General features: G+C 44.0%; 2 protein-coding genes across 2 annotated transcripts; one reads left to right on the top strand and one right to left on the bottom strand.

Moving 5' to 3' along the window:
* Positions 1-486: 486 nt before the first annotated feature.
* pkn3 (protein kinase N3) lies at positions 487-23,012 on the top strand. Its single transcript, XM_062555190.1, has 22 exons — positions 487-858; positions 2,122-2,398; positions 2,503-2,663; positions 5,057-5,186; positions 5,893-6,035; positions 6,316-6,565; positions 7,253-7,432; positions 8,012-8,121; positions 9,445-9,588; positions 9,996-10,071; positions 12,611-12,794; positions 13,356-13,458; positions 13,619-13,689; positions 14,383-14,452; positions 14,555-14,646; positions 14,988-15,164; positions 15,536-15,598; positions 15,907-15,983; positions 16,384-16,526; positions 16,880-16,987; positions 17,136-17,216; positions 21,045-23,012. Exons 1-22 carry the CDS (start codon positions 838-840, stop codon positions 21,243-21,245), a joined length of 2,862 nt encoding a protein of 953 aa, XP_062411174.1. The 5' UTR covers positions 487-837; the 3' UTR covers positions 21,246-23,012.
* On the bottom strand, positions 23,008-26,613 carry zdhhc12b (zinc finger DHHC-type palmitoyltransferase 12b). The gene is made up of 5 exons (XM_062555194.1): positions 25,912-26,613; positions 25,563-25,702; positions 25,390-25,482; positions 25,018-25,184; positions 23,008-24,647 (listed from the first exon to the last, which is right to left on the bottom strand). The coding sequence occupies exons 1-5, from the start codon at positions 26,006-26,008 to the stop codon at positions 24,332-24,334; spliced, it is 813 nt and encodes a 270-aa protein (XP_062411178.1). The 5' UTR covers positions 26,009-26,613; the 3' UTR covers positions 23,008-24,331.
* Positions 26,614-26,632: the final 19 nt, after the last annotated feature.

Here is a 26,632-nt window from a genome sequence, read left to right as displayed (position 1 = left end):
GCACAGTTCAGTTTCTCAGAGAGAGTAACAAGATGAGATTTTGTAATCTTTCAGATTTGATTTTGGATTTTCGTTTTTGTTGTAGACATTTGTTTATTTTAAGCGAATTGATTTTACAGCCATACATGTCTTTATGCCCTCTGCCAGTCCTACTAAAATTTCCCCAGAAACATTGGTTCATAGATAAAGATTTTAGTGTTTACATTTTAATATATTTGTTCACATTCTAAATTAATTTATCATTTTGATTACCTGTTCAAATGTGTTTGTTGAAAGAATGTTCCATAGAATAGGAAACTATTTTTGTTAATACCTTTACCTTTGTGCATTACTTTACATGGTCTAATGAGGTCAGCGAAACTAGGAGCAAGAAGTTTGGTTTTGATTGACAGGAGTCTTAACCAACAGAAGTTTGGTCAAGGAGGCGTCTCCGTGGATTTCAAACCCCGGACTCAAACAAAAAAAACTTTCAGAGAAGTACCGGTGGTGTGGGCAATGGACAGTCTGGCTGTTTTCGCGAGAACAGCCAAGGCTGTCGTAGGGAATGCTGGAAACTGAGTTCTGGTTCAACCTAGTTTCGAAATGTGTGTTTCTGTGATAAAACCTGGTTGTTAGCTGGTATGACTTTAACTTCTAGTTTGAAGTAAGCTGGGCTAAGTGAATGGCAGCTTACCACTTTGTCTGAAGCCATCGTTAACTCAGCGGTAACATTTAGCGTCGTAGTATCCTGCGACAAAACAACGTTGGAGGAAAGCATAGTTTAACGTTATTACAGTTGTGTGAACGTTACCCTCGTATGTGGTAACGAGGGTCTTGGATTTCAGAACATAAATTGACATGGCGGGCGTTACTCTCCAGGTAGGATATTAATTTCTACAACGTGCTTAATGCTTTATTATTTCATTTCGTTAGATAGTTAACATAACTTTTTGAAAACTAGCATGCTGTTTTCTATTAACAATTAATGAAACGTTAAGTTACAATTATCCTAAAGTTTAGCAATAACATGGCTAGCGATAGATCATGGCCATAATGTCGTCCACTGTAATTTAGTATTTCCAAATAGAAAACTTGTTGGAATAACATGATCCCATGCGTTCGCCGGCATAAATTGATAATGTCGATGAAATCAGTATTCCTGGTAACTGACGTTATTGTACGCCATGGGTAATTAGATAAAGTAACGTTTAACTGTTAACATTAGCTAACAAGTAGCCTTCTTTTTAAAACAGTTTTGTTCACAATATGGCCCAGATGAAATGATGTCAACTCATTTGAAGTTACTCAATCTCGGCATCATAACTATTGAGTTGGCGAGGGTATAGTATTCAGACGTTCTGGTTTTACTGGTTTTACAGGGTTTGGCTACTAATGCCTGTCTCACTGTCCCACACTGAATGCCAAACAACGTCGAAAATAGTCAGGTCCAGTCATTTTGAGGAAAAAAAACGCCTTTCCGCTTTGGAAATGTTCTATGATATTCCATCTTGCAAGCAGCTGTTCGGTTTTTCCATTTGCATGCTTTGCCTTGAGAGGTGAGGACAGAGCAGCCTCTGTTTCCCTTGAACACTACAAAGACAGCCTCATGTCTTGAAACGTGATGCTCTCAAATTTGACCGTTGTCCCGAACAAAAATAACGTTTTATTGAATCAACTGTGTGGACTAGTCTGTAGTTAATGTCTTTTTTATTCTGTCTTAAAAACATTTCCCTAATTGAACACCCCTTACAGAATTTGTCAGTTTGTTTTAAATATGTAAATCGTCATATGTGTGTTATGAGTGTTTCCAGTCTCATAGACTGCTAGCTCTTGTCAAAGTAGACCCTGTTGAAAACATGCTCCTAATCTTTATCTGTACAGGATTTCTTGTAGGGGCCAGAAGCCAATGACCAACGTGTTTTCTGATGTTCATGTTTATGTGCTTCAGATTTCAGCTGGCAACATTGCTGAAATTGATTGCTTTTGGTGCATACATATGCAATACTGGAGACCTGTGGTTATTTTCACTTCCCATTTTTCACCCACATCAGTGTCAGTGTCTCTCCTTTCACGTTGCCCTGTCTGTTTGGAGAGTGGAGTAGATTACACTGATATCTTGTTCCCTCCTTTTCTCTTCTTCAGAGCACCTCCCTGAGAGGCCTGGCCGAGGGGGACATCTTGGACCCGGCGTTCCAGCAGCGCTTGGAGGATGCGCGAGGGCTGCTGCGGCAGGAGATCCAGCGCGAGCTGAAGATCAAGGAGGCAGCAGAGAGGCTACGGCGGGCCGTCAGTAACCGCAAGAGCGCTGCCGATGTGGACGGCCAGTTGCGTGCCTCCAGACGCAAGCTGGAGCAGCTGCACTGGGAGTTACAGGAGCTCAATGCCCGAGCCATGGCCACCGAGAAGGACAACCCTACCAGTAAGTTGCTGATTCGGGGCAATATTGAATGTGTATATAAATGAAGGATACTAACAATCTGTCACTTTAAATTGATGGTTGTACTTCATTGCTGTTGTGTACAGTTGTAGGTGATGTCACATCACCTGACCCTTGTCGCTGGGAGGAGATCACATCCCCACTCGCTGGCCGTATCCATGCCCTCCAGAAGCAGCTCACCATCGAGACGAAGGTGAAGCAAGGAGCTGAGAACATGATCCAGACCTATGCCAGCAGTTCAGTCAGAGTAAGTTGACACACATGCTCAGAAACAGACAGACATGTGTCACATTCCAGTTAAGCGGTAAACAAGCACTTATACACACATGCACACGCACACACACACACACACACACAGAGAAACGCTTACAAACAAGTGGACACAGGTTGAATGTAGACCTCATATATATGGACACGCGCTGACTCTTTTGTCTCAGTTTCCATCTGTTTCACTCCTCTAAGTAAGCACATCTCAGAAGCATGCTGCACACGAGCACACATGCCATTTTGCTTATTGATAGTAATTGAATTATATCATCAGAACTGTTGAGCACTCAAAGTTTGGTCTGGAGCCAAGAGACCCTGGCTCCACCTGCACTGCGATGAAGGACATTCATCATATCATCCCCCACCCCTCCCCCTACCTCTTCCCATCCCACCCCCTACTAGTCCTAGGACACAGTCACCCTTCACATGGCATTTTTTTCTTCAGGAAATAAACAAGATCTCCATTCCCCAATGGCGGGTCTGGCTATTTTGTTAGGTGCCAATTTCACGGTCCATCTGAACAAGGAGGGGAGAGGAGAGACAGCTTCTGGTTTTCAATGAAGAGAGAGAACCATTAGCCGACGGAGAGGAGAGGTGCTGCTGCTGCTGCTGCTGCTGCTGCTGTTGTTGCAGCAGCTGCCCATTGACGCCTCTGAACACCGTGTTCTGGCAGGCAGTGATTAATGCAGGCAGTGCCCAGCCTGATCCAGACAGCTAGACTGTGGAGCTCCCACGCACACACACACACTCGCGCACATACGCACACACATACACCAGTATGCTGGTGGTTCTGATTCGGTCTCGGTTTCTCCTGTCCTGGGCCTGGCGACAGCAGCGGGCCATGTGACTTGGTACCGGCCAATGTGGAAACGAGGAGGTTTGGGGCAGCCGGGCTGAGAGGAGCAGCAGCAGCAGCACCGACAGAGAGGTAACTCCTGAGGAAGGAGAACTGTAAACAGAGAGGAGAAGGAGGGAGTGAGCGAGAGAGAGAGAGAGAGGGGGACGGACGGACGGACGGAAGGAGAGAGAGAGGGAGGGAGGCAGAGGACAAGGAGAGACTGAGAGGATTGTAAAACAATAAAGGACCAGCTATAAGAGATGACTTGGTGCACGCCGGCGATTTTCTGCGAGATGCCGACACTCCGGCTCGGGACATAGAGAGGAACTAAGAGTTTGGCGAGGGGATAGTACGCTGCATGTGTGTGAGCGAGCAACTGAGTGTGTGTGTATGTGCGAGGATACGGAGCCGAAGAGCGCGAGCCTTTGACTGACTGAGAGGGAAGGACACCCAGGACATCACAACAATGAAGACGCCGCTGGCCAGCCGACACGCAGAACGCCCGGGAGAGGACTGAAAGGCCACAAAAGAATGACACATGACCCCTGTCAGCGCATAGAGAGCAGGCAGGGACCGCCTTGAATGTCAGTCTTTCTTCCTTCTCCAACTCACTCTCTACTTATCATCTCTAACTTGTTTTCATTCAAAGACTCATTTGGCATTTCCAGGCGATGTAATTATTTTTTTTCTCCCGACAGTAACCAAACTAGTGTATCGGGTGACAAGCTGACACTGGCAGCATGTCTTGATCCTGCCGTTGTTGACTTTCCACCTGTCAGTTAGGAAAGTGTATAGAGGCAGGTCTCTTTATGTTTTGTGAGTCACAAATTCAGGCTGAGGAGATGGAGCAGGCTGGGTGTGGTGTTGTTTTTCATCAGCCCAGAAGGGTAATGATTATGAAAATGCTGTTAGGTTTTCCTGTTCAGCAACCTTCTGTGTGTCTGACCTGTTGGTGACTGTGGGTTGAGACGGCTTGCTTGCTTGTCATCATCCTAGGATAGTCAACTGCTCTGGTCTGCTTTTGACAGCCTCGTATATCTCTTGTTTCATTAGTGTCCTATCAGCTAGCATCACTGCATGATTGACAGGTCCATGGCTTGGATGCTCCTGATTGCGCCTAACATATAATGTGACGGTTTCTGATAATCTGAGTCAGCTGTGGTCAGCTTGTGAAGCAAGAGAACGCTCCATGACGTGCTGTGCCATTGGTTATCAGGAACAGGAATAAGAAGTGCTGATGTGTGTAGAAATGTGGTGTTGTTGTTCTTTGAGGGCAGCTGCATTGCTGAATTGTAAGTGGGAAGCAGACAAAGAGATCCCCATCTGAGGTGCTCACTGTTGTCTTGGGGGAACTTTGCGCGGTTCCCCACTGTTGTCTTAGGAGCGCATTTCCCCGTTCCTCAAGACATGCCGCGCTGCATTCTTGAACACTCAGATGCGTCGGTCTCGTACTTGATCTTAATCTCGCCGCTCCGATGAGATTGGGTGCAGGTGACGTGCCCTCCTGTTGACGTCCCGTGTCTTCCTCTCGACAGGACCGTAAGATGTTGTCCACGGCCCAGCAGATGCTGCAGGACAGCCGCACCAAGATCGAGCTGCTCCGCATGCAGATCATCAAAGTCACCCAGGCACGAGAGGGGGAGCGCGAGGCGGCCGACCCAGAAGGTGAGGGCGGAGGATGGGGTAACCTGAGCCCTGTCACCTTCTCAAAGCAACCCACTGTCCTCGCTCTCTTTCTCCCTCTATCCCTTTCTCTCTCTCTCTCTCTGTTTCTCTCGTCTGTCTTTCTCGTTCTCACTCACTCAGTTGCTCACTCAGTTGCTCTCTCACAAGCACACACACACACACACACATACAAACGCCAATCCATATGCACACACGCACACGCGCGCATATGCACACACACACACACACACACACACATTGCTTCACTTACTGACTGCCTAGGCACACCTAACAGCAGCATTTTTATCTCGCTTAGAGTTCGGTGGCCTTTGAAGTTGCATAGCTAAAATGTTTTTCCTTCCCGATATAACTTAAAAGAAAATTAGAGACGTCTAATTTTAGTTCTGCTTCTAGGGGTGTTTGTTTTTTGCCGTTTGTTTTATTTATTTATTTATTTATTTATTTATTTATTAGTGCAGTGAGTGGGTGTCTGAAGTATGTTTGCAGTGTCACAGAATGCAAGCAAATGACCTTCATTGTGTTGTATCTGTACTGTACCAACAGCAAGGGGGTTTATCATTCCCTTGGCCTGTGGAGCAGTAAAACATAGCCGCTGATACAGTCTGCTGTACGTACAGTATGTTGAGTATATCTCTGTATCGCTGTTACAATACGTCATGAGCCATCGCTGCTTTATGACTCCCAGATTCCCCCGTCACTCCCTTGGAACTGCGGGTGGAGGAGCTCCGGCACCACCTGAAGATCGAGGCGGCCGTGTCCGAGGGCGCCAAGAACGTGGTCAAGCAGCTGGGGGGACGCAAGGTGCAGGACCGACGAGCACTGGCCGAGGTGAGCACCAGGAGAGGGCACGTGATGCTTCTGTTGCATGACGAGGGTTTTATGGGAGCATAGATGGTTTTGGTGTAGATGTGGTGGCTCTTGGAGAATGTGCTTGAATGCGCTCTGGTAAATGTGGTTAATGTGAATGTGTTTGTATTTTTAGCAGGATAAATGTAGTCTAATTTTGGCTAAATGTCTATGTTCTGTTGTATTTACATGACTTGAAAGTCTTAATTGGTAACGCAGCAGTACTGACTAACTGGATGGGAATGTCGCCCCTCCCCTCCAGGCCCAGGCTCGTCTGCAGGAGTCGTCCCAGAAGCTGGACCTGCTGCGTCTGTCTCTGGAGCGGCGTCTGGGCGAGCTGCCGCCGGACCACAGCAAGCGCACCGCCATCAAGGAGGAGCTCACCCTGGGCGCCTCGCCTTCCGTGGGCCTGCAGAGGGACCGCGTGCACTCCACCGTCTCCTCTTCATCAACAACATCATCATCATCCTCTTCTTCTTCCTCGTCCTTCTTCAAGCCAGCCTCTCTGACGGGTAAGAATTGGCTGCACTGGCTGGCACATTGTTTGGCACATTGTTTGAATTTGCAGTTCCTTGTAGGCGTACTCTACCACACTGCAAATTGCTTTAGATGTTGGTGTAAGTGGTTGATAAATAAATAGAATGCCAAAAGATTTAGCTCTGCTGAAATTCAGGGTTTTTCCCCACCCTCTCATATAGAGGAGTGGTTCTAGTCTTTTGTTAGTGGAGTGAGTCAAACAATAATTCATCCACTTTTATTCCTTTCATCATAAGGTGAAGCAATGCGCAACCTCTTCAGGTTATTTGATGAAACATGGAGCGCTGCCTGCACAGCAGTGTTATCTAATATATTTATTTATTTATTATTTTCTTTATCTTCTTCCTGAAGTTATTTTGGGCCAAGGGTACTCTCAGCCATCACTTTGACAAAGTATTGTATATATAGAACGTGACACAACAATGTAACAACTAGGGCATTGTTTCTCTAAAGTCAGCCTCTTGAGAGCTTGTGGAATTGTTTTGTTTATGTTGTATTGATTTGGTGTGTGTGTGTGTGTGTGTGTGTGTGTGTGTGTGTGTGTGTGTGTGTGTGTGTGTGTGTGTGTGTGTGTGTGTGTGTGTGTGTGTGTGTGTGTGTGTGTGTGTGTGTGTGTGTGTGTGTGTGTGTGTGTGTGTGTGTGTGTGTGTGTGTCTGTCCAGGTCGTTTGGAGGTCAGGCTTATGGGCTGTCAGGACCTGCTGGAGTCGGTGCCTGGCCGCTGTCGGGTTCCTAGCCTGGTGTCGTCTGGCAGCCCCTCGGAGGCCAAGTCCCTGAAGATCCGCTCGGGCCTGTCTGGACGCAGCACCAACGGCAAGACCCTCAAGAGCGATGAGCTCTCCAGTGAGTCATCCCAAGTGGTCACTGAAAGTAGCACAGTGCAACTGGACAAAGCAAAGGAGGAACTTAGCATAGTTGTTTAAAATGGCTTGTTTTGATATTGGTTGTTTATTTATGAATGGTGTGGCTATCTATTTCCATTAAGCTGGGAATCTGAATCTAGTGTGAGCTGTCCTGTGTGTAGTCTTTTAAAGGGAGGGTAAGTGGTGCTGGATAGAGTCACAATTGTTTATGTTTGTGTTTGTGTTGTTTCTTTTAACATTATATTTTAATCAAAGAGCAGACTTTTTTTTTTATTTGTTTGGGGACACTGTTTGTGTCAAGTTCAGAGAACTGGGCTCCATAAGAAGACTTTAGAAGTAAGAAGGTTTTTTTACAATGTACTAGTGATCTCGTGGAATGTGCAGATATTTTCGCTGAATCTTATAAAAAGTGTTGCGTGTTAGAAATCGCATCACTTACCTTACCTTTTATAGTGTATTTAATAGATAAATAATTTGGGTATGGTGTTGATCTATTGTCCAATGTTTTGTTGATTGTCCCTACCAAGCTGGTGTGTTTGTGTGTGTGATCAATCTGCAGCGGAGATCAGTGCCATGGTTAAGGTGGACAACAGGATGGTGGGGCGCACACACTGGAGGCCAATCAGTAAGGAGTGCTGGGACCAGAGCTTCAGCATCGAGCTGGAACGGGTGAGTGCTTCTTAAAATGAACAATGCACTTGAACGTGACCCCAGGGTTTCCAAGCTAAAACGGCGCCAGCGTTGTTTCTTAAATGCTCGGTTTTGGCGGCTGAACGCCTCCGGAGCTGTGTGGATGACTGGCGTAAATGTGACGCCCCGTCAGTCCCTCTCTGTCCCTCAACCACCACCACCACCGCCGCCCTCACCCTCGCCCCCCCAATGCCAGGCCTCCCCTCCAGCATGTAATCCCCACGGCTAATCCCTCAGCACCACTGTAATCTGGTTCTAGCCCCAAAGCCCAACAAGGAGCCTGATTCGGGTCCAAGACTGCTTCCTTCCCTACTCTCTCTTTCCCACCCTCTCTCTTACTTGAAGTCACTCACTGCAGTATGATCAGAATGCTGCAGGGCTTTTTTCTCTCTCTCTCCCTACACTGCGCTGTCAGTTCAAAATTAGAAGTTGTTTTTCTGCGGGACTTAAGTGATGTGCTGCAGGCTTTAGTACATCAAAGTAAATCTGTCTCCAACCCGCCACTAAGACAGGTTTAGAAGTAATGCTTGTGTGGGAATGTGCCTTCGTGAAGTTTTGCGCGCGTGTGTGGGTTTATGGTGGATTTTCACAAGTGAGGGTGATTTGTTTGTGTTTGTGTAGTAGCATGTGGATGTGGTGCGTTTTGTGTGCATGTGAATGTGTGAATTCAACAGAGTACTTGAAGTAGGTTGGAGTGGTTTTGTCTGACGTACATCTGCGTGCAAATTGTTTATGCAGCTATTCTGTGTCTGTCTCTGGTCATATCTGGGTAGTGTATGGTATCCACCTTTATGTATTGATTTGATTTGTGTGATGTGTCTATCTCTGTGGATGTGTGTCCAGAAAGTACCAAAGATGGGTTGTGTTTTTTTTTGGATTTAGTAGGTGGTCATGCACCCAACTGGGTCACAGCCATGCAGAAAGATAAAGCAACATTTATAACCCAAAATAGTCTGTGAAGAAAGAAGTCATACAGAAATGTGCTTTAGAGAACATTGACTGTGGGGAAAGCACTGTTTCTTTTTCACATGGTTGATGGCTACATTCAGGAGTGCAACTCTGGGTCGTTCCAATCATTGTTCGCCCTAAATAACATTTCACTCATCACTCCATTTTGGCTCCAGTTGAGCTGTCAAGCACACCCCTCACCTTCTATTCACATTAAGCCTTCACTGCAGTAAAATCACCCATGAATTTCAGCTGTGTCCCCTATATTAGTTTCTACATACATTATGCTGTCATGCAAAATCTAATGCATATTTGCATATACTGTGACCGTAACATGTGTCTGGGTGTGTGCAGTCCCGTGAGCTGGAGATCGCCGTGTACTGGCGGGACTGGCGCGCCCTGTGCGCCGTCAAATTCCTGCGGCTGGAGGACTTCCTGGACAACCAGCGGCACGGCATGTGTCTGTACCTGGAGCCGCAGGGCACCCTCTTCGCCGAGGTGAGGAGAGGACGGAGCACATGCAAAATATTACATTATAAAGTACTGCTATGTGATAAAACCACTTATCCGTTTCAGTATGCACAAGCTCTAAGTACCCGAGTTGTTACACTTATGTACACAGAACTTTGCCTAAATTTCACACATCTACAGTAACATTTTGTGTTTGTTTTAGCTCATTAAATAGACATACCGTAGGATGATTAAAAAAGTGAAAGTCAAACTGTTGACTCCTTTGCTCTATGCCGTGCTAATGAGCAGGTTTTCACATAACATCCAGATGGTGCTGAAGGAGAAGTTGGGAAGTGCTGATAACATCTGCAGATAGCTAATGCTGATGTATAGTGCCAAGGATAATGTCATCACTGTTCTCTCATGGAGGCATAAAAGCTCTAATGAATTTGTAGGTGACCTTCATAAACCCTGTGATTGAGCGCCACCCAAAGCTACAGAGACAGAAGCGGATCTTCCCCAAGGAGAAGGGTTAGTAGGCTGGGGTTACCGTGGGTCATGAAATATCTGGGATAAGTTAGGGGATTTTATCATTTTTTGTCATGTAATATCAGGGAAGTTTGTTTCTAACTTGTTAAAAATCTAGCTATATTTATATATTTTTCTTGGGTTAATTCACATGCTTCCTGAACCATACTGTCGCTGGTTTTTGTCTTCTCAGTGTAGAGGTGCACTGCTTTCAATGCAGAACTTCACATTTGCCTTAAAGGGATAGTTCGGGTTTTAAGACACGAAGTTATATGGGTTCCCCGTCAGCAACGTTGTGCATCAGCACTGACTTACCCCGCAACAGCGTCCTGTGAGCCGAGATCCAGCCGGTTTTTGATGCTGAAGAAAGTAGTCCGGCAAGTTTCTGGGGTCACGAAAGTAAAGTGTTTTTCTTCTCAAAACCATATGCGTTCAAAAGAGTGATATATTTGCACCACAAAAACGTTGTCCAGGAAAAATTCAAACCTCGTTATCACTTACTTATTTTTCGCGATTCCTATCACTGCGCGCTACTGACAGCTGGACAACGTTTTTGTGGTGCAAATATATCACTCTGTTGAACGCATATGGTTTTGAGAAGAAAAACACTTTACTTTCGTGACCCCAGAAACTTGCTGAAGAAAATAGTCCGGCATCAAAAACGATCAAAAACCGGCTGGATCTCGGCTCACAGGACGCTGTCGGGGGGTAAGCAGACCTGCCAACATGTACGCATTTTGCGTAGCGGGCACGCATTTTGACCTCCTAGTACGCTGGTACGATTCCATGCTCTAAACTACGCATTTCGTTTGATCTCGCATTTCGTCAGTGTCAGTGAAGTTGATTCTGCGCTACAGAGCCACAGCCATAGATATAATTCACAAGGTTTTAGTACAACTAAGTAGTCAATTAATTTCGGTAGAGACCGTGCTATTGCAGATTCCAAAGGGAAAATATGCGTCTATTCCGAAAATAAACAAACACGCTTTTATTTTGCAACTTGTGTTCGCGGTTCTCATCCCTCAGTCACGCCATTCTAAAGTGAAAGTGTGTGCAAGCGCAGGTGCGTCTGACATGTCAGAGGACAGGGGTGTCACAGCTGGTATAGTTAAACTTTGACAATTATATTCAAAACGAGTGAATTAGTAGGCTATAGCAGTGTGGCAGCGTGTTTTCTTCTAATATTGCAAACGTTATCACTACAAGACCGCTAACCTTATGTTGCCGTCTTGAGTTATGTAAAATTAGACGTAGCATAGGCTACAACGAGATTCTGTGATGAAGAATTCATTCATTTTGAACAATTTATGGTGTAAACGGTGGAGCGAATTCAGACAACTTTAACAGAGAACTTCATCAGTATATCAAATGCTATGCAAATAAAAGATGAATTGCTCCTTAACTGGCATGTGCCATTCTACAAAAGCAATGATGATTGGCATGCTGAAATCTTTCAAAGAAACGTTCTATTCATCTGGAATATTCCTTCCTACAGGGCACAGTTTAACATGCAATGTGAATGAATACTGTTTCCACAACATTGTTAGTTAAGCAAAATAATCTGCAAGTAACTTAGGCAGCAGGTTAAACATTTCAGATCAACTTTACAAATGCAAGCTTAATGTAGGCTAGTTTATAGGTTCTGATTTGTTCCAATAGCCTATCTTGTCATACTTACTTCAGTAGGATATGCTAATAGGTTTCCATAAGGCCTATGACCTCTTCAAAAGCCTGATAATTCAGGCTCAGATATTGTCTTTGTTTTAAGGCCTGAACCATGTTCAAATAAAAAAAAAAAGACTTTTGTAGATTGCACACACCCACATTATATTTTAATGTGAAGAGTAGCCTATGTAATTTGTATGATATTCTTTAATTAATATGCACCCCTCCACCCACCCACCCCCACAGACACAGACACAGACACATGTACACATGTACACATGTACACATGTACACATGTACACATGTACACATGTACACATGTACACATATACTGTATACACATACAGTGCCACCAAAGTAGGCTACCAGGCTACCTTGGTTGTAGCCCATACACTTTGTGCTGTATAAGGGGCGAACGGATAACCAGTTGGTATGGAATTTCATTCAAAGTGGTATAGAAAAGGTCTTAAATAGAGTCTTGAATGTAAGCTGGAGGATCCGGGGGTCCGAAATTTGGTTGTCGTCGTCGGGGGGGGGGGGTTAGTACTCATAAAATTCTTTCAAGGTTGGCAGGTCTGGGTAAGTCAGTGCTGATGCACAACGTTGCTGACAGGGAACCCATATAACTTCGTGTCTTAAAATCCGAACTATCCCTTTAAATAGTCCAGTAGTGAAGTAGTAGTACTAGACTACTAACTTCCAATGTTGTTAATATGTGCACACAGACCCTACTGATATTGAAAATGTAGTACTATAATTAGCTAATGAAACAAGGTGGTGGAAAAAAGTGCCATAGCTTTACAAAGGCCATTGTCGATTATTTTGAGACAATGTGTCAGGTGTGTTCATTTCCATCCCCCACTTCCTGTGTGATCAGGGAAGAACTTCCTGCGCGCGGCTCAGATGAACATCAACTTTGCCACGTGGGGCCGTCTGATGATGAGCGTGCTCCCGCCCTGCAGCAGCAACATCACGGCCCTGAGTCCGCCGCTCTCGGGGCCCGACGTCACCTCGCCGCCCGCCAACGGCAAGACGGCCGTGTCCACGCCACCCCCGCTGGGGTAAGAGCTGCTGCACACTGCTGCACATGCTCGCAGCCACACAGATGGCAATTAGCCAGTGCGCCCTAGGCACATAAACGGGAGAAACACTCACAGCCACAGAATTGTGATGTCCTGACATCCAATCCAGGTTTGAAATCCTGGAAAAGTCATTTTTAAAATGTTGTTAATTTATTGAAACCTTGGAAAAGTTATTTGAATACATTGTTGGTCCAGTGAAATTGATTGTTATGGTGTTTGTCCATAGATGACGTTTCTTTGTGTAGCTCTCTAGCATGGAAGTGTGTCAACTGTACCTGTAGATTGTGAAAAGATGTAGAAATTTGATTAAATTTCCCCCTCTTTATTGGTTGAAAAACACCCCATAATCACATTCCAATGGAGCAGTATCACACTTAAATTCTGACAAGAATTTTGCATGACTATGTCAGGCTATAAAAGTCATGGAAAAAGCTTTGAAATGTTGTCAATGAACTTGCAGGACCTTTGCAAGTTCCATGAAGAGTTTGATGGTGACGTGTTTCTTAACACAGTGTGTCTGGGCTTCCTGTGCTAATACAGGGAATCGACCGTGGTCAAGCTGAATTTCAGTGAAGAGAGGCCACCCAAACCACCGCGCCTTCACACGACAAAGACGCCGTCTGCAGACACTCCATCTCAGCTGGTGAGATCCCAATCCACACTAACGCAGCACTGACAGTGGCCCACTGGAAGTGTGTATGACAATAAAGTTCTTAAGGGGATTTTCATAAACAGTTTTTGATGAAAAAGACTTACTAATGAGTGCTTTATTTATTCTTTGTTTTCTTTGAATCATCTCTCAGAATTCCAAAGTAAACTCAACAGAGGACAACTACATATCTAAAGTCAGACCTACACCTCAACCTGCTCCTAGGTCAGTTTTTGAAACATGCTACTGATATTATATTTTATGTTTTAAAGGTATACTATGCAGGAATGGCGATTTCATCGCCGGTTTCGCTTTCACTTTTCATTTTCGCTCGTTTTATGCTTGCATATTTCTCTGCAGAGCTTCCCCTACAGCTTTAGCGTGTATATTTGACAAAACTCCTCAATCGGTCAGTCTGCTGTGCCTTTTCATGAGACTTTACATGACACTTCCTGGAGTAGAGCATGGGTGCGTGCCCGGTGTCTCCTGAAGTTGCAAGTGTGGTTTTACCGCTACAGACCACTAGAGCGGCCAAAAAAAACACCGTTCGACCGGTAATGACTCATTTAATCATATATAACAGTATGGAACGAATTGATTAACTGAAAAACGTTGCATAGTATACCTTTAAACATACATATTTATATTAAAAGTATATTTACATGTTGTATTTATATCATGTTTTATGTATATGTTTTATGTTTTTAAACTTTAATTTGTATTTTTTCATTTAAATACAATAATACACACTTGTTAAAACCCAAAAAAGAAAGAAAGAAAGAGAAACACTTCCAATAACAGCTTATAGGTCCTTCCATTCAGTCACAATGCAGCATTTTTCTCCCTGTTCAGTTGTCATTACTTGTGGAATGTTTTCCTATTTATTTCCTCTATTTTTCTCCTATTTGGATCCTCTAGGAAGAAGGTGGGAATGCAGATAGAAGATTTTAATTGCATCTCAGTTCTTGGCCGGGGACACTTTGGAAAGGTTTGTTCCCAGTGGTGCTGTCTTTTTCCCTGGCTGTACTGTTTTCCATTACAGAGGCGTTGAATGAGGCTGCTGTAACCCTCCACCCTGTTTGACCAACAGGTCCTACTGGCAGAGTTTAAGAGGACCGGGAAACTGTACGCCATCAAAGCCCTGAAGAAGGGTGACGTTGTAACAAGAGACGAGGTAGACAGGTAAAATGCCACACCCAACTCTCAAAGTAGATGCTTAATGGAACTCTTTTGTGTATAAATTAAACTGGTTTCAACTTATGGGGATTGGTATGACCGTATGGGTGTGCCCAAAGTGGATTTTTAGAGTCTATATGCAATGTGTACTCTGTAAATGTGGGCTTATCGGGCTTGTATTGAATAGAATTCCACCTGGTGCAGATATTCGTTGACTACTGTAGTTGCTTTCAATATAGTTTTCATATATAGTTTTTTTTTGTTTTAAATTTTTTTGTTATCAAGCATAAAAGCCTTTGACTTGATGACTCACTATAACCGGTGTCTCTATTGTGTTTAATGTCTAGTCTAATGTGTGAGAAGCGGATCTTTGAGACAATCAACGTGTCGCAGCATCCGTTCCTGGTGAACCTGCACGGCTGCTTCCAGACCGGCGATCATGTGTGCTTTGTGATGGAGTATTCCCCCGGGGGAGACCTAATGACTCACATCCACACAAACATCTTCACCGAGCGCCAGACCCGGTAACCTATCCGGCCCAGCGCCGCTACGCTGCACTACACTCGTAGTAACCGCGCTGGCTCCCAACCATGCTGGCGCCTCTTCACAGACCTGTATGATTGGTCGCTTCATTTAGTCTTGGAATGTTATTTTCATACCCCATCCACACACTATTCATATTGTTGCACCATACACAGTTTCAATACATGAGCTTTCATTGAGCCACAGATATGCAAAACAACAAATGCCCTGCAGTATGGCATTCGTTTTGCAACAGTAACTGCTATTGCCACTGCTACAGTTGCTGCTTCAAAGAGTCTAGAAGTGAAACAACGTTGAGCATTGTCAATAGGTACCAGCAGGCTTCCTCTTCTGCTCTGTACTTGATCTGTAGGTTCTATACTGCCTGTGTGCTGCTTGGGCTGGAGTTCCTGCACCAGAACAAAATTGTTTACCGGTGAGTGAAACCTGTTGTTATTATAAGGGTGTGAATTGCCTGCGTAAATCACTACTGCAGTAATGTTTAGTTATGGATTCGATATGTATTGGGATTTCATTCTGAGTTAATATATTTTCTCCAACAATTTGGATTGTCTAAACTGGAGAAATGTAATCCAGACAATTTGTAGTACAAGCATTTTTAGCTTTTGCAGAGCCCTTCCAAAGACCTAAAGTAATTGGCATAATCATTTATTTTCCTTCAGCTCTAGGGCATTAGAATTTTGATTGCATTGTATAGCTTGGATTTGTGTTTCTGCTTGGAAGGGACTTGAAGTTGGACAACCTGCTGATGGATGCAGATGGCTTTGTGAGGATTGCTGACTTTGGCCTGTGCAAAGAAGGTGAGTGGGATCAACCTCTTCCCACATGTGTGTGGTAGTCACTCTCACCCCCTGCATTATCAGTCCTCGTCTATCTGACAGTTGGAGGTTCAATGTGCTTATCTTCAAAAAAAAAAAAAAAAAAAAAAAAGAAAGAAAACCTTCACCTACAGTAAGTCAGTGCGAAAGTAATGGAATCTGTTTAAACAACATTGTTTAAATTAACTGTTAAAATGAACATGGACTTCCTCTTACTCATCTGAAGTGTTTTGAATAAACTCACTCATCCAAATCCAGTGGGTTGTGAGGACCCCCAGCTCCGTCTTCACACAAATGAACCATTGTTAGTGTAACGGCTCTCTTCCCCCTGGCGTGAGTGCTGTGCTGTCCTGCTTCATGCTACCTCTTGTGCCCTGTGCAGGTATGGGTCATGGGGACCGCACCTCCACCTTCTGTGGCACGCCCGAGTTCCTGGCCCCGGAGGTGCTGACGGAAAGCAACTACACGCGGGCAGTGGACTGGTGGGGCCTGGGGGTGCTCATCTACGAGATGCTGGTGGGAGAGGTGAGCTCATCACTGTCTGACCTGCTAGTGAGGTTTTACATCTACGTACTGTACGTCATAATGTCATGTGACCGTTTGTTTACAACTAGAGTGGTAGGCAGCGTGGTAGTCAGACCGGTAGTGACAACATGGCACAGATTTATGTCTGTGTTTGTTTGTTTGTTTGTTTGTTTGTTTAATAATTAGTATGTATTATTTATTAGATAGTAAGTCATTATTTTTTATTATTATTGGGGGTAAGGGTATTATTGCAATTCAAAGGAAGGTCATACAGATCATGAAATCAAATCCTCTGCTTCAATTCAGTGGAATGTCAACAGCTTTAAATGTATTTTGTGTTGTGTGTGTGTCAGTCTCCATTTCCAGGAGATGACGAGGAGGAAGTGTTTGACAGCATCGTGAACGATGATGTGCGCTACCCGCGCTTCCTCTCTCCGGAGTCGGTGTCAATAATCCAGAAGGTGCGTCACGTCAGCGCGAGCGCCGCCACATTCCGCCGCTATCGGCTCCTCCATCACACGGCGATAACGCGCCTATCAGTCAGAGCGCTGAGGAGCTGTCTCCGATAGACGTCTGACTGATGGCTCTCTCTTTGTCTGTGTGCTCTAGCTGTTACAGAAGAACCCAGAGAGGCGTCTGGGAGCTGGAGAGCAGGATGCTCAGGAGGTGAAGAAACACCGCTTCTTCCAGGTGAGCTCCCGCGCTGCCTACAGCTTTGGGCTTCAGCTCATTTTATGAATTTTATTTGATTATTTTAAGGTTTTATGATTATGATTATTATTATTGCTATTGTTATTGTTATTGTTACTATCATTTTCCAGTATTGAACTTTATTTATAGGCAATGAGGGTAAAGGAGGATTGTTTCTGTACTTTTTGCACAAACTGTTAAAAGATCATTCTAAATCAGATAAGATTGCTGAAGATTTTGCTCAAACCTTGTCTTTATCTTGGTCACTCAAGGATCCCAAAACCAAGGCCTCTAAAATATGTCTTGTTCAAATCCACAGTATAATTTGTTTTGCATTTTGTGCCAAACTAGCTAACCTGACTTTCGCCAGATCCTGTAGTTCGCTGTCTGCTTCACACAAGGATCTGGGACTTCTCGATAGGAGATGTATTTCTGAAGGCGGGTCCTTGTAAAACATCCTCGCATGTGATTTGATAAACCACTTGCCTGTTATCTTGAATGACGTGCTAGGCTTCTTCAAGTTCTTGCCAAACCCGGTCGGAAGAAGAGTAAAAACATCCTTGCCACCAATAAATGTCTTCAAAACTATTCTCTGAAAGAATGAATACTCGATAGATTCGACAAAACGGTTGAAATAGCAGAATCAATGTCAGCACAAGACTCCTCGCTGCGTGCCGCCATTGTTATTTGAATCAAACACTCGCTTCGGCGCTCCTGATTGGCTGCTCATTTTTTGATCACTGGCACAGGGGTTTGGATTGCCCTCGCGTCCAGACCCTTGTGTGGAGCTCAGCGAAACGCCTCTGGTGGAGCATGGCGGAACTACAAGGGTCTGGCGAGAGTCAGGCTACAAACTAGCACCTTATATAAAACCAATGGGCATGTAGTACAAACTTTTAATTGGCAAAGTAATACTGAGAATATACTGGGGCCCGTTGCACAAAAGCAGAATTAAGACATCCGGGGGGGTATTCCATCAAGCGAGCTAACCGTAAATCGCGGCTAACTTTGATAAGCCTCGCTAATTTTAGAGAGAGCTCGGTTCCATTACTCCCGCTAACAGGAATCTCAGCTGAGTTGCTGGGGTAGCATATGCTTCTGAACTAACCTGGTCGGTGGCAGGCTAACTGCCGAGCTAAATTAATCTGTGTTGCAAATAAAAAACACCAGTCGGAAAACGAGTCCCAAACCGTTGGTTCCGTCAACCTGTGCTTTCGTCACCTGTAGCCTACAACTTAAAAAATAGAAGGAGAAACTTTTTTCCGACAGTGTTGCAAGCATTGATTAAGGCTACCTATCCGCTAGTTTAAATGAATTTCTGAAAATTATGCAACTTACATTGTTTGAACTTGATATGTGTGTGGTCCAAGGAATCTTGCGGCTATGCGTAACGTACGTCTTTCGTGGTGTCATGCGCAGCGTGACAGGAGAACAATCGAGGCATGTTTTGCGTGTTCTCGGGTTCGGTTCCCATGCGATGAATTTACATAGACTATGTTAACATATTAATATTGCCATGTTTAGTTATACTCTTTAATGAAAGGCATCATTATTAAGGGTCATATACAGTAGCTTCAGTGACAGTAGGCAGGCTGTCAGTGTGCTATACGATGCACGGCAAGCAGCCTATAGCCTAATTCTGTAAAGGCTATAATAATTAAAACCGCTTCATATAGTCTAATTAATTATGCATGTAGTTCGGATATCAAACCAACTGTATTACAGAAATTAAATATGAAATGACATATTGAAAGCCAATATTGCATTTCAGATAGGCTAATTATATTTCACAAACACTTTGGCAGAACTATATGCTTATGGGAGACAATAGGCTAGGTTTTCTCCCAATACTCCCAGGACAATAGGCTACCAATTTATTTTATGACCACCGAAAAAATATTTCAGAGTGAACCCTTTTAATTTACAAACGTAGGTTATCTTTATTGTTGAATAGCCTATGCCAAAGTTGTTTTGAGTTTAAATAGCCTGCTTATTCACTCGTTTTGTTCAGAGTGAAGACAATCAAAGTCCCAATTCAAACCATCATAATAACTGTTTAGCGATTTACAGTAGGCCTACGATTTCGTTATTCTCCTTTTTAGGCAACTACTGTATCTTTTTTTCTCTCGTGTTCAATTTGATTACTTCCGATGAAAATCCTGTAGATGGCGCTTGTAAATCGAACTGAAATCTTCTAGTTTGCCTTAATTTTACGACATGCATCCTCGTTTCATCAATCTATGGTTTTGGTCTACTTTTCTACCTCGTGCACGAGCAGACATGAAGCTGATTTTAGCCTCGTTTGAATAAACGAGGGCAAGATGCAGCTAACTTGAGTTAATGGAACGGCTTTAGCTTCAAGTGGAAGTCTACACTAGTTCAAGCCAGGCTATTTCTGTTGAGCGCCGCCTTGTTTAGCGAGGTTGATGGAATACCCCCCGGGATAAGTTACTGAGCCGCGATCACTGAATCCTAAACAAGAGCATACCGGCTGAATTGGTTGCACAAAGACCAATCCAGGATGAGCAGACACGGATTCATCAAGCCAGGTGTAAGTTATTCGGTGTATGTGAGCGTTCTCGTTTCTCCCAAAATATCTCGCGGTTGGAATAAAAAAGACGCGAAAAATAGCGTCTTGCACACAAAGTGAACAACCGCTTTTGATATAGACTAACAACGAGGTAAAGTTTTACTTTTTTGGATGGGGGATCATGATTATTTCTGTTACATAGCGGGAGTAGGTGTGGCAGATCAACTGAATGCAAATTTACGTATGCACCCACGTGTGAGAGCTTCCTTGTCTCGGCACGCAACGTCATTAAGGAAGCGCTTTGCCACTGCAAAGATGCACAAAGTATCTTAATTTGTCTTAAAAGCCGAATTAGTTGAAAACACCTTCGAAAAATGTCCCCTCCACTTCCAATCAACTACAAGCCTACACCAGCCTATTCATCAAACATCTGTCAAAAAAGAAGCAAACAACGAGTAGGCTATGTTATTAATTATAAGGCCACCATAAATTAAATGACATCCATATGGTATTAGGCAGACATTCTGCTGTGTTTTGCGAGTAAATGCATGTAGCAAATAATATATAAATGGAATCTACAGCTCTTTAAAAAAAATCACGTGGAGGTCTCATTTGAATGACAGTTAGCTGAACCAATCAGATAATGTAATTACCATTAGAATCAACTTATCCTGGATGTTAGCCTGGTCAGGAGCAGGCTAGCTCCACAGAATAAATCGCCATGGTAACTTATACCATAACATATCCTGCTGCCCCCTATCCCGCTTTTGTGCAACTGGATCACGGATAAATTGAGCCAGGATAAACAAGATATCCCGGGTTAATCCCTTATCCTAGTTTTGTGCAATAGGCCCCTGGTCTTCCAATCTGCAAGTCTGGGCAGGCTATAAATAATATAAACAACAAACTTCATAAAATCTGAGATGGTCCAATGACCATTGTCCTGGGCTCTGTCTGATTTGATATGAAATGACCCTAGAGCAATTAAAATCCAGTAGCGATCCCGATGAATAAGTGGAAAAATTATTATGTTAATTCAATCATGACTCAAAAATGATCATTGCCATCCCGTATCCTGACTGGGCATGTCTGACTCTAATCACCTGTCTGTGTGTCATCTGCCTCATTGTAAGGACATTGTTGTCAGTTGTAATGACTGCTCTGATGGCCTGCATATACTGTATTCATTCAGTTGCACTGATTTGTCTATGATTATGCACTAATTGCAGTTGATGCTGCAGGCTGTGTGAACCCAGAGAGCTGCATCTCCTGCTGAGTAAACAGTGTTGTCTCTGCAGGGTATTGACTGGGAGGCTCTGCTGGCCAAGAAGGTGAAGCCCCCATTCCTGCCCTCCATCAAGGGCTCGGCGGACGTCAGTAACTTCGACGAGGAGTTCACACGCCTCAAGCCCGTCCTGACTCCACCCCAGACCCCCTTCCTCCTCACCGCTGAGCAGCAGGACATCTTCGCCGACTTCGACTTCTCGGCACTGCACTGAACGCTCAGGACTAATCAGCTCTCTCTCTCTCTCTCTCTCTCGCTCTCTCTCTCTCTCTCTCTGCCTCTCTTAGCAGCTCTCTCTCTCTCTCTCTGTCTCTGGCTATGCAGCTTGAGTTGTCTCGCTGTCCCCCCTTTAAAGCCGGTGGCAAAGCTGTGCTTTGAGCTCCAGTCGGCCCCTGCTCCCCTGCCGCTCCCTCTTAACCCTCCTCTGTCCACCACCAACACAGACTGGGGAGGAGGAGGAGGAGGAGGACGATGAGGAGGAGCCAGTGAGGCGTGGATGCCCGCACTGTGTAGCTCTGTGTTGTGCTTGTGAAAGCGACTGCCTGCTCCCACACCCCCTCTGCCCCCTCTCCCGAGTCCTGCCACCGTCTGCCCTGCCGCCAGCAGCCAGGAGAGGGACCCCCAGCACTGTGAGTCGCCTAGCGCTGAACGCATCTCTCACCTGCTTCTCAAGGCTCAGCAAAGCTTCAGTCAGTCTGTCAGCCAGTCACTCTGTCTGTCTATCTGGCTCTGTCCGTCTTAATGTCTGTCCGTGTTCCAGCAGGTCAAGTCTATGTTTAAGTCAGAGTTTTTTGTACATCAGAATGTCTGCGATTTCCATTCCTGTCTGAGCACTGGTTATGTGCCCTTAATTTGATGATTAGAATGTTTTACTCGATGATATATCCTTTTGGTCGTTCACTGTTGACCATTTTGTTTTTATACAAAACTGACAACTGAGAGGAACTCGACTGTGCAGCTGACCTAAATGTCTTCCTCTAGCAAAAATGATGCCAGATTGATATTTGCACTTTTTAAAACGTCAAACCTTCTTCGTTGGGTTGCGTTCACGCAAATGAAGGACCATTTGCTAAGCTCTAAGCTTTAAGCGATGAATTCAGTCTGCACGCCCTGCAGAAATGAGCTGTGCTGTTGACCGTGCTGCCGTTGCCGCCATCACTTAAGAGTGGCAGGCAGCGTGCGAGTTCTCCTGAGAGTGATCGCTGCTCATTGTAGCAGGGCCTGGAGTCACGTGACCCGGCCTCGCCGCGCTCTGGACTCCTCTCTCCCGCGGTGCCCCAGGCTGCGCTGCGTGAACCACTGACCTGATTATGGTTTAAGGCACGCCGTTCAGCCTGACGAATTTGACCTGACGTCTAAACAGAGACCGGCAGACAAGTTCTTTGCACTCTGAAAACACTACTGAAGCCTACATTTGTACACTTGAGTTGGGTCATGTTTGTGAGTGTGTTGTAGTCCTCAAATCCATGCAGTCACTGGATGGGTTTAGGACGAAGTTACTTTGTAATGCTCATTGAAGGCTACTGTCCGTATTATATGTCTATTTAAGCCTTTTGTGGCATACTTTTTGAAGTATAGAAATCTTATGAAAAGCCAGTGATTTTTCTTCTTTTTTACCAGCCTTTAAGTCATGCTTTGGGTAGAAAATATTATGTTAATGTTTATTTAAGATGGAGATGGTATGACCTGGGTTGAGTATGGAAGGGTTTTAGTTCAAGCAGATGAAGTGTACTAAACTCTAAGGATGCTACAGTATTCTATGTGTGTCATTCTAATGTCTGTCTAGATGTTGTATGTACTAAGACCCTACGTGATTTACTACTGATGTAAGTCATACTGTGAACACGTAAAAGCATTATTGTACTAAAAATGAGACTTTGTCCTTTATACATTCAACATAATGAAAATATAAATAAATATGTGATTATTGCAGATACATGAAGGGGATGAATGTATTTTCACAAATAAAACACATCTTGACTAATAATGTTCAGTTTATTAATACTGAAATTTTGTTTTAAAAAAGTAAAATATTGCATGTCACAATGAAATATTGCATAAAGACAAACTGAACTAGATAGCAAACACAAATATCAATGATGCAAAACACTGTGCAAAATCTATCAAAGTTACTCAAACAACAAAACAGGATAAGAAACATTGCAATTATTGCTTTCACTCAAATCTCAATGACTGATATATTGCACAGAAGGGAACTTCAACTGTCTCTAATATGAAGGGGAAAACACCACAGACTGCATTTCTGCTCTTTTTCCACAAAGTCTCAGATTTCTAATCTACATGCACTCCATACTAGACTGGTATAAGTGGCCTCATGCTTGCTAGAGAAACTGGAAGAGTTTACGGAACACCGATATGCATAAATATCTAAAGTGATTTTGTTCTGTTTGTGTGGGTTTTCAGTTGATTTGGTACAGATTGATTTTTTTTTATTGGTCTCACAAGTAAGATTGAGGAACTCACAACCATACATAATTTCTGATGAAAAAATACATTACTGTAAAATGTTTTCAAAGATGTAGGAATGTAAAGTCAGCTTGTGAATTATAGAAAACGTTTCAGTCTTTTCTGGTCAGATAAAATGTACAGTCTGACCGCTGACTTACCACTTATCAAGACCCTGTTCACCCTAGCAAGGCAGCTCTGAGCTTATATTATGGAAACTAGTTTTCAACCACTTCACATTTTACAGGTAAACTATAACAGTTATCAGCCATTTCTGAAACAAACAGAAATGTGTCCACACACAGCCAAACTGTTAAAAGGTGTGTGCTGGATTATCACTGTTCTGTGTCTGTATTCATGCCAGTAATGATCTGTAACAGATCTGTATACAGAGAAGTGCCAAGTAAAAGCTTATTCAGTATTGTAACAATGGAACAAATGCACTCACAATGTGTTAGGTTAGGGCAGACCTTTTTGATGCATTTCATCCTTGACATAGAACAATTTTTTTCCAACCCTTCCCACCGTTACAAGACATCTGAATCCATCAAAAGCAGCAGCTTTTTGGATTTAACAAAGTGCACAACAAACCACACCACCATTTTTCAGTACAAATTCTCTCTGTGTGTCTGCTTAATTGATTCCTGGGCTCCAGCCATTTCTTCTCAAAGTGTTTAAAAGACAAACGTCTTCCACGAGCCGAAAAATGTTTTAAGAAAGAGGGAAGAGGAAGTCTGGACAGACGCAGAGAGCCTTTGCTTTCCTTACGAATCTGGATTTTACTTATTCCCACGCACAAGTCTCACATTGTGGAGGAAACGGAGCCCTCTGCCCTCAGATGGGATTGTTGTCCTCGCGGAAGTACACCTTCTCCCACACCACCGTGCCCCACACGCAGAAGAAGCCCCAGAGGTTGCGCAGCGCGCCGCGGTCAAAGGGGTTCTCGTCGGCGCCGCAGTGCTTGAGGTAGGAGATGCGGTGGCGCGACATGAACTCCCAGGTGGTGGTGTTGAGGGACACCAGGTAGAGGTGCGAGCCCAGCAACAGCAGCACAGTCAGGGAGAGCACCGCCACCAGGGTGGCCGCCCCCAGCAGCACGCTGTTGCTCCGCAGCCACAACTGCCAGGTGGAGGCGTAGGCGAAGCCAGACCTACATCAGTCCAGGAGGGAGGGAGAGAAGGATGGTGAACTGAACAGCTGCAGTAAAGGGTTTCAAAACAGTACAGTATATTAATATAAGGATATCTAATGTCGTGCTGTAGTCATACACAGATCATCTATCATCTTTGTGAGTGTTCTGTATGTCTTTAGTTATTAGCATCACTTCAGATATGCAGCCCTACTTATACAGTAAGCAGGCTGGTTGATCTTTACAGTCCTCAATTCAAATTCTGTAATTTGCTATTGAGGGCATTTATTCTTATGCAAGGCACTGCATGAATCATTTCCATACTGTATTACCACTGAATAAGGTTAGAGGACAGCAAACATCCAATACAATGTTTTGGCATGAGACATACCAGGCCATGTGAAACCCCCACAGGAGGACGATGAGTTGAATGGCCAGGTAGAGCACAAACCAACGGTGGTTCCTCTCCCCCACGCAGTTCTCAATCCAGGGGCAGTGGTGATCATAGCGCCGCACGCAGTGCTGGCATGCCTGGCAGTGCTTGGACCTCATTGGTTGCTGCTCAGATGCGGGAGGGGGTAATAGAAGGCCATGTCAACTACACACATCTATGTAATATTAATTTATATTCATATGAGAATGAGTAAGGGATTGCTTACAGGATCAGTTTCTTAATAAATAATTAAGTTGCTATTAAAGATGAGGCAACAGCTCCACACAAGAAACTGAGTCATAAATGACAATTCATAACTAGTTAAAATACCTGCAGTAAGCAATGACCGCAACGACGGAGCCTTAAAGACTTAGGGGTGTGGGGGATCATGTCTTGTTGCTCCTCTGTGACGCCCAGGGTAAACTGAGGTGCAAAACCTTGAATTAACACTTTGATGTTACGTTATGTTGTCAATCTAATAACCAGTTCATGTTGCAACATACCTGGACATCGCTGTCGTCAGAGAGGACGAAGCCCGGATCCATCAGCGAAACCGCAAAATAGAGCAGCACCGACACCAGAACCAGCAGTACGAAGAGCACCGGTTTGACGAGCTCCCCGGTCTCCTCCTGCTTTCTCAGGTCTGCAGTAATGAGGAATAAGAGCAATCCCCACAGTCTCATTAAAACATCAGTACACGTATAACAACGCGATGAACTGCAACAACACACTATTCTATTTATTATAATATGTTTATATTTCATTAGACTGGTAACTTAGTGATCATTTCGAGCGACAGGTAGTTATAAATAATTTAACCATACATGTAGCCTACACATCTACAGTACTTACCGGTGTCATGCAGAAATAGAATCAACGTTATCACCCATGTCAGAATAACGTGTGCAGTCCTAACAAGAAATCCTGACCCGAACACATTTTTGAACATCCTAGCATACTTAGACCATGAACCTCACTCTGACAACCAACTATTCATGTGTTAAATTACATTTACAAGCTGCCAAGCAAGGCGACTTGCGACCATTTAAAATGAACACCGATTGCATAATTGCCCATGCATCATGCATGGCACGTTAAAAATAAAAATGGAATTACAAGACATTTTCAGCATTTCAGCATCATTGGTTACATGATAAACCTCTATTTTTCAACCCAATGTAGCAAGCAAGCTAACGCTAACCATCGCGTAAATATTGCTAGCCCTAACTAATAGCACCGGAGGTTTTCAAAAAGTGAACTATTTCCTCAGGCCAACTAGCACATCTTGACTCTCTCAGCTAGATTATTTGGTAAACAAAACGCTCAAAACACCGGAGTGGGCAATTTTATCAGAGCCTCAGCTGCAGTCGACTTGATTTTTTCGCTCTAATAAGCTTGTTTATATTATTGTTGGGCTACGCTGTCGCTCAGTGGGATGAAGTGCTACAATTGGACAGCTCTGTTCACGTGACCTAAAATAACTACGGGGTCCTAACAGGGAAACGCTATTTTTAATAGAGAAATAAATATATAAAATTCACAATGGACAGCACTATGACCGCATCACATTTTC

Source organism: Sardina pilchardus, chromosome 14 (assembly GCF_963854185.1).
Source record: "Sardina pilchardus chromosome 14, fSarPil1.1, whole genome shotgun sequence".
In the NCBI taxonomy this organism is placed as follows: domain Eukaryota; kingdom Metazoa; phylum Chordata; class Actinopteri; order Clupeiformes; family Clupeidae; genus Sardina; species Sardina pilchardus.
The sequence above is the reverse complement of the archived record's forward strand: the minus strand, read 5'-3'. Positions and strand labels throughout refer to the sequence as shown.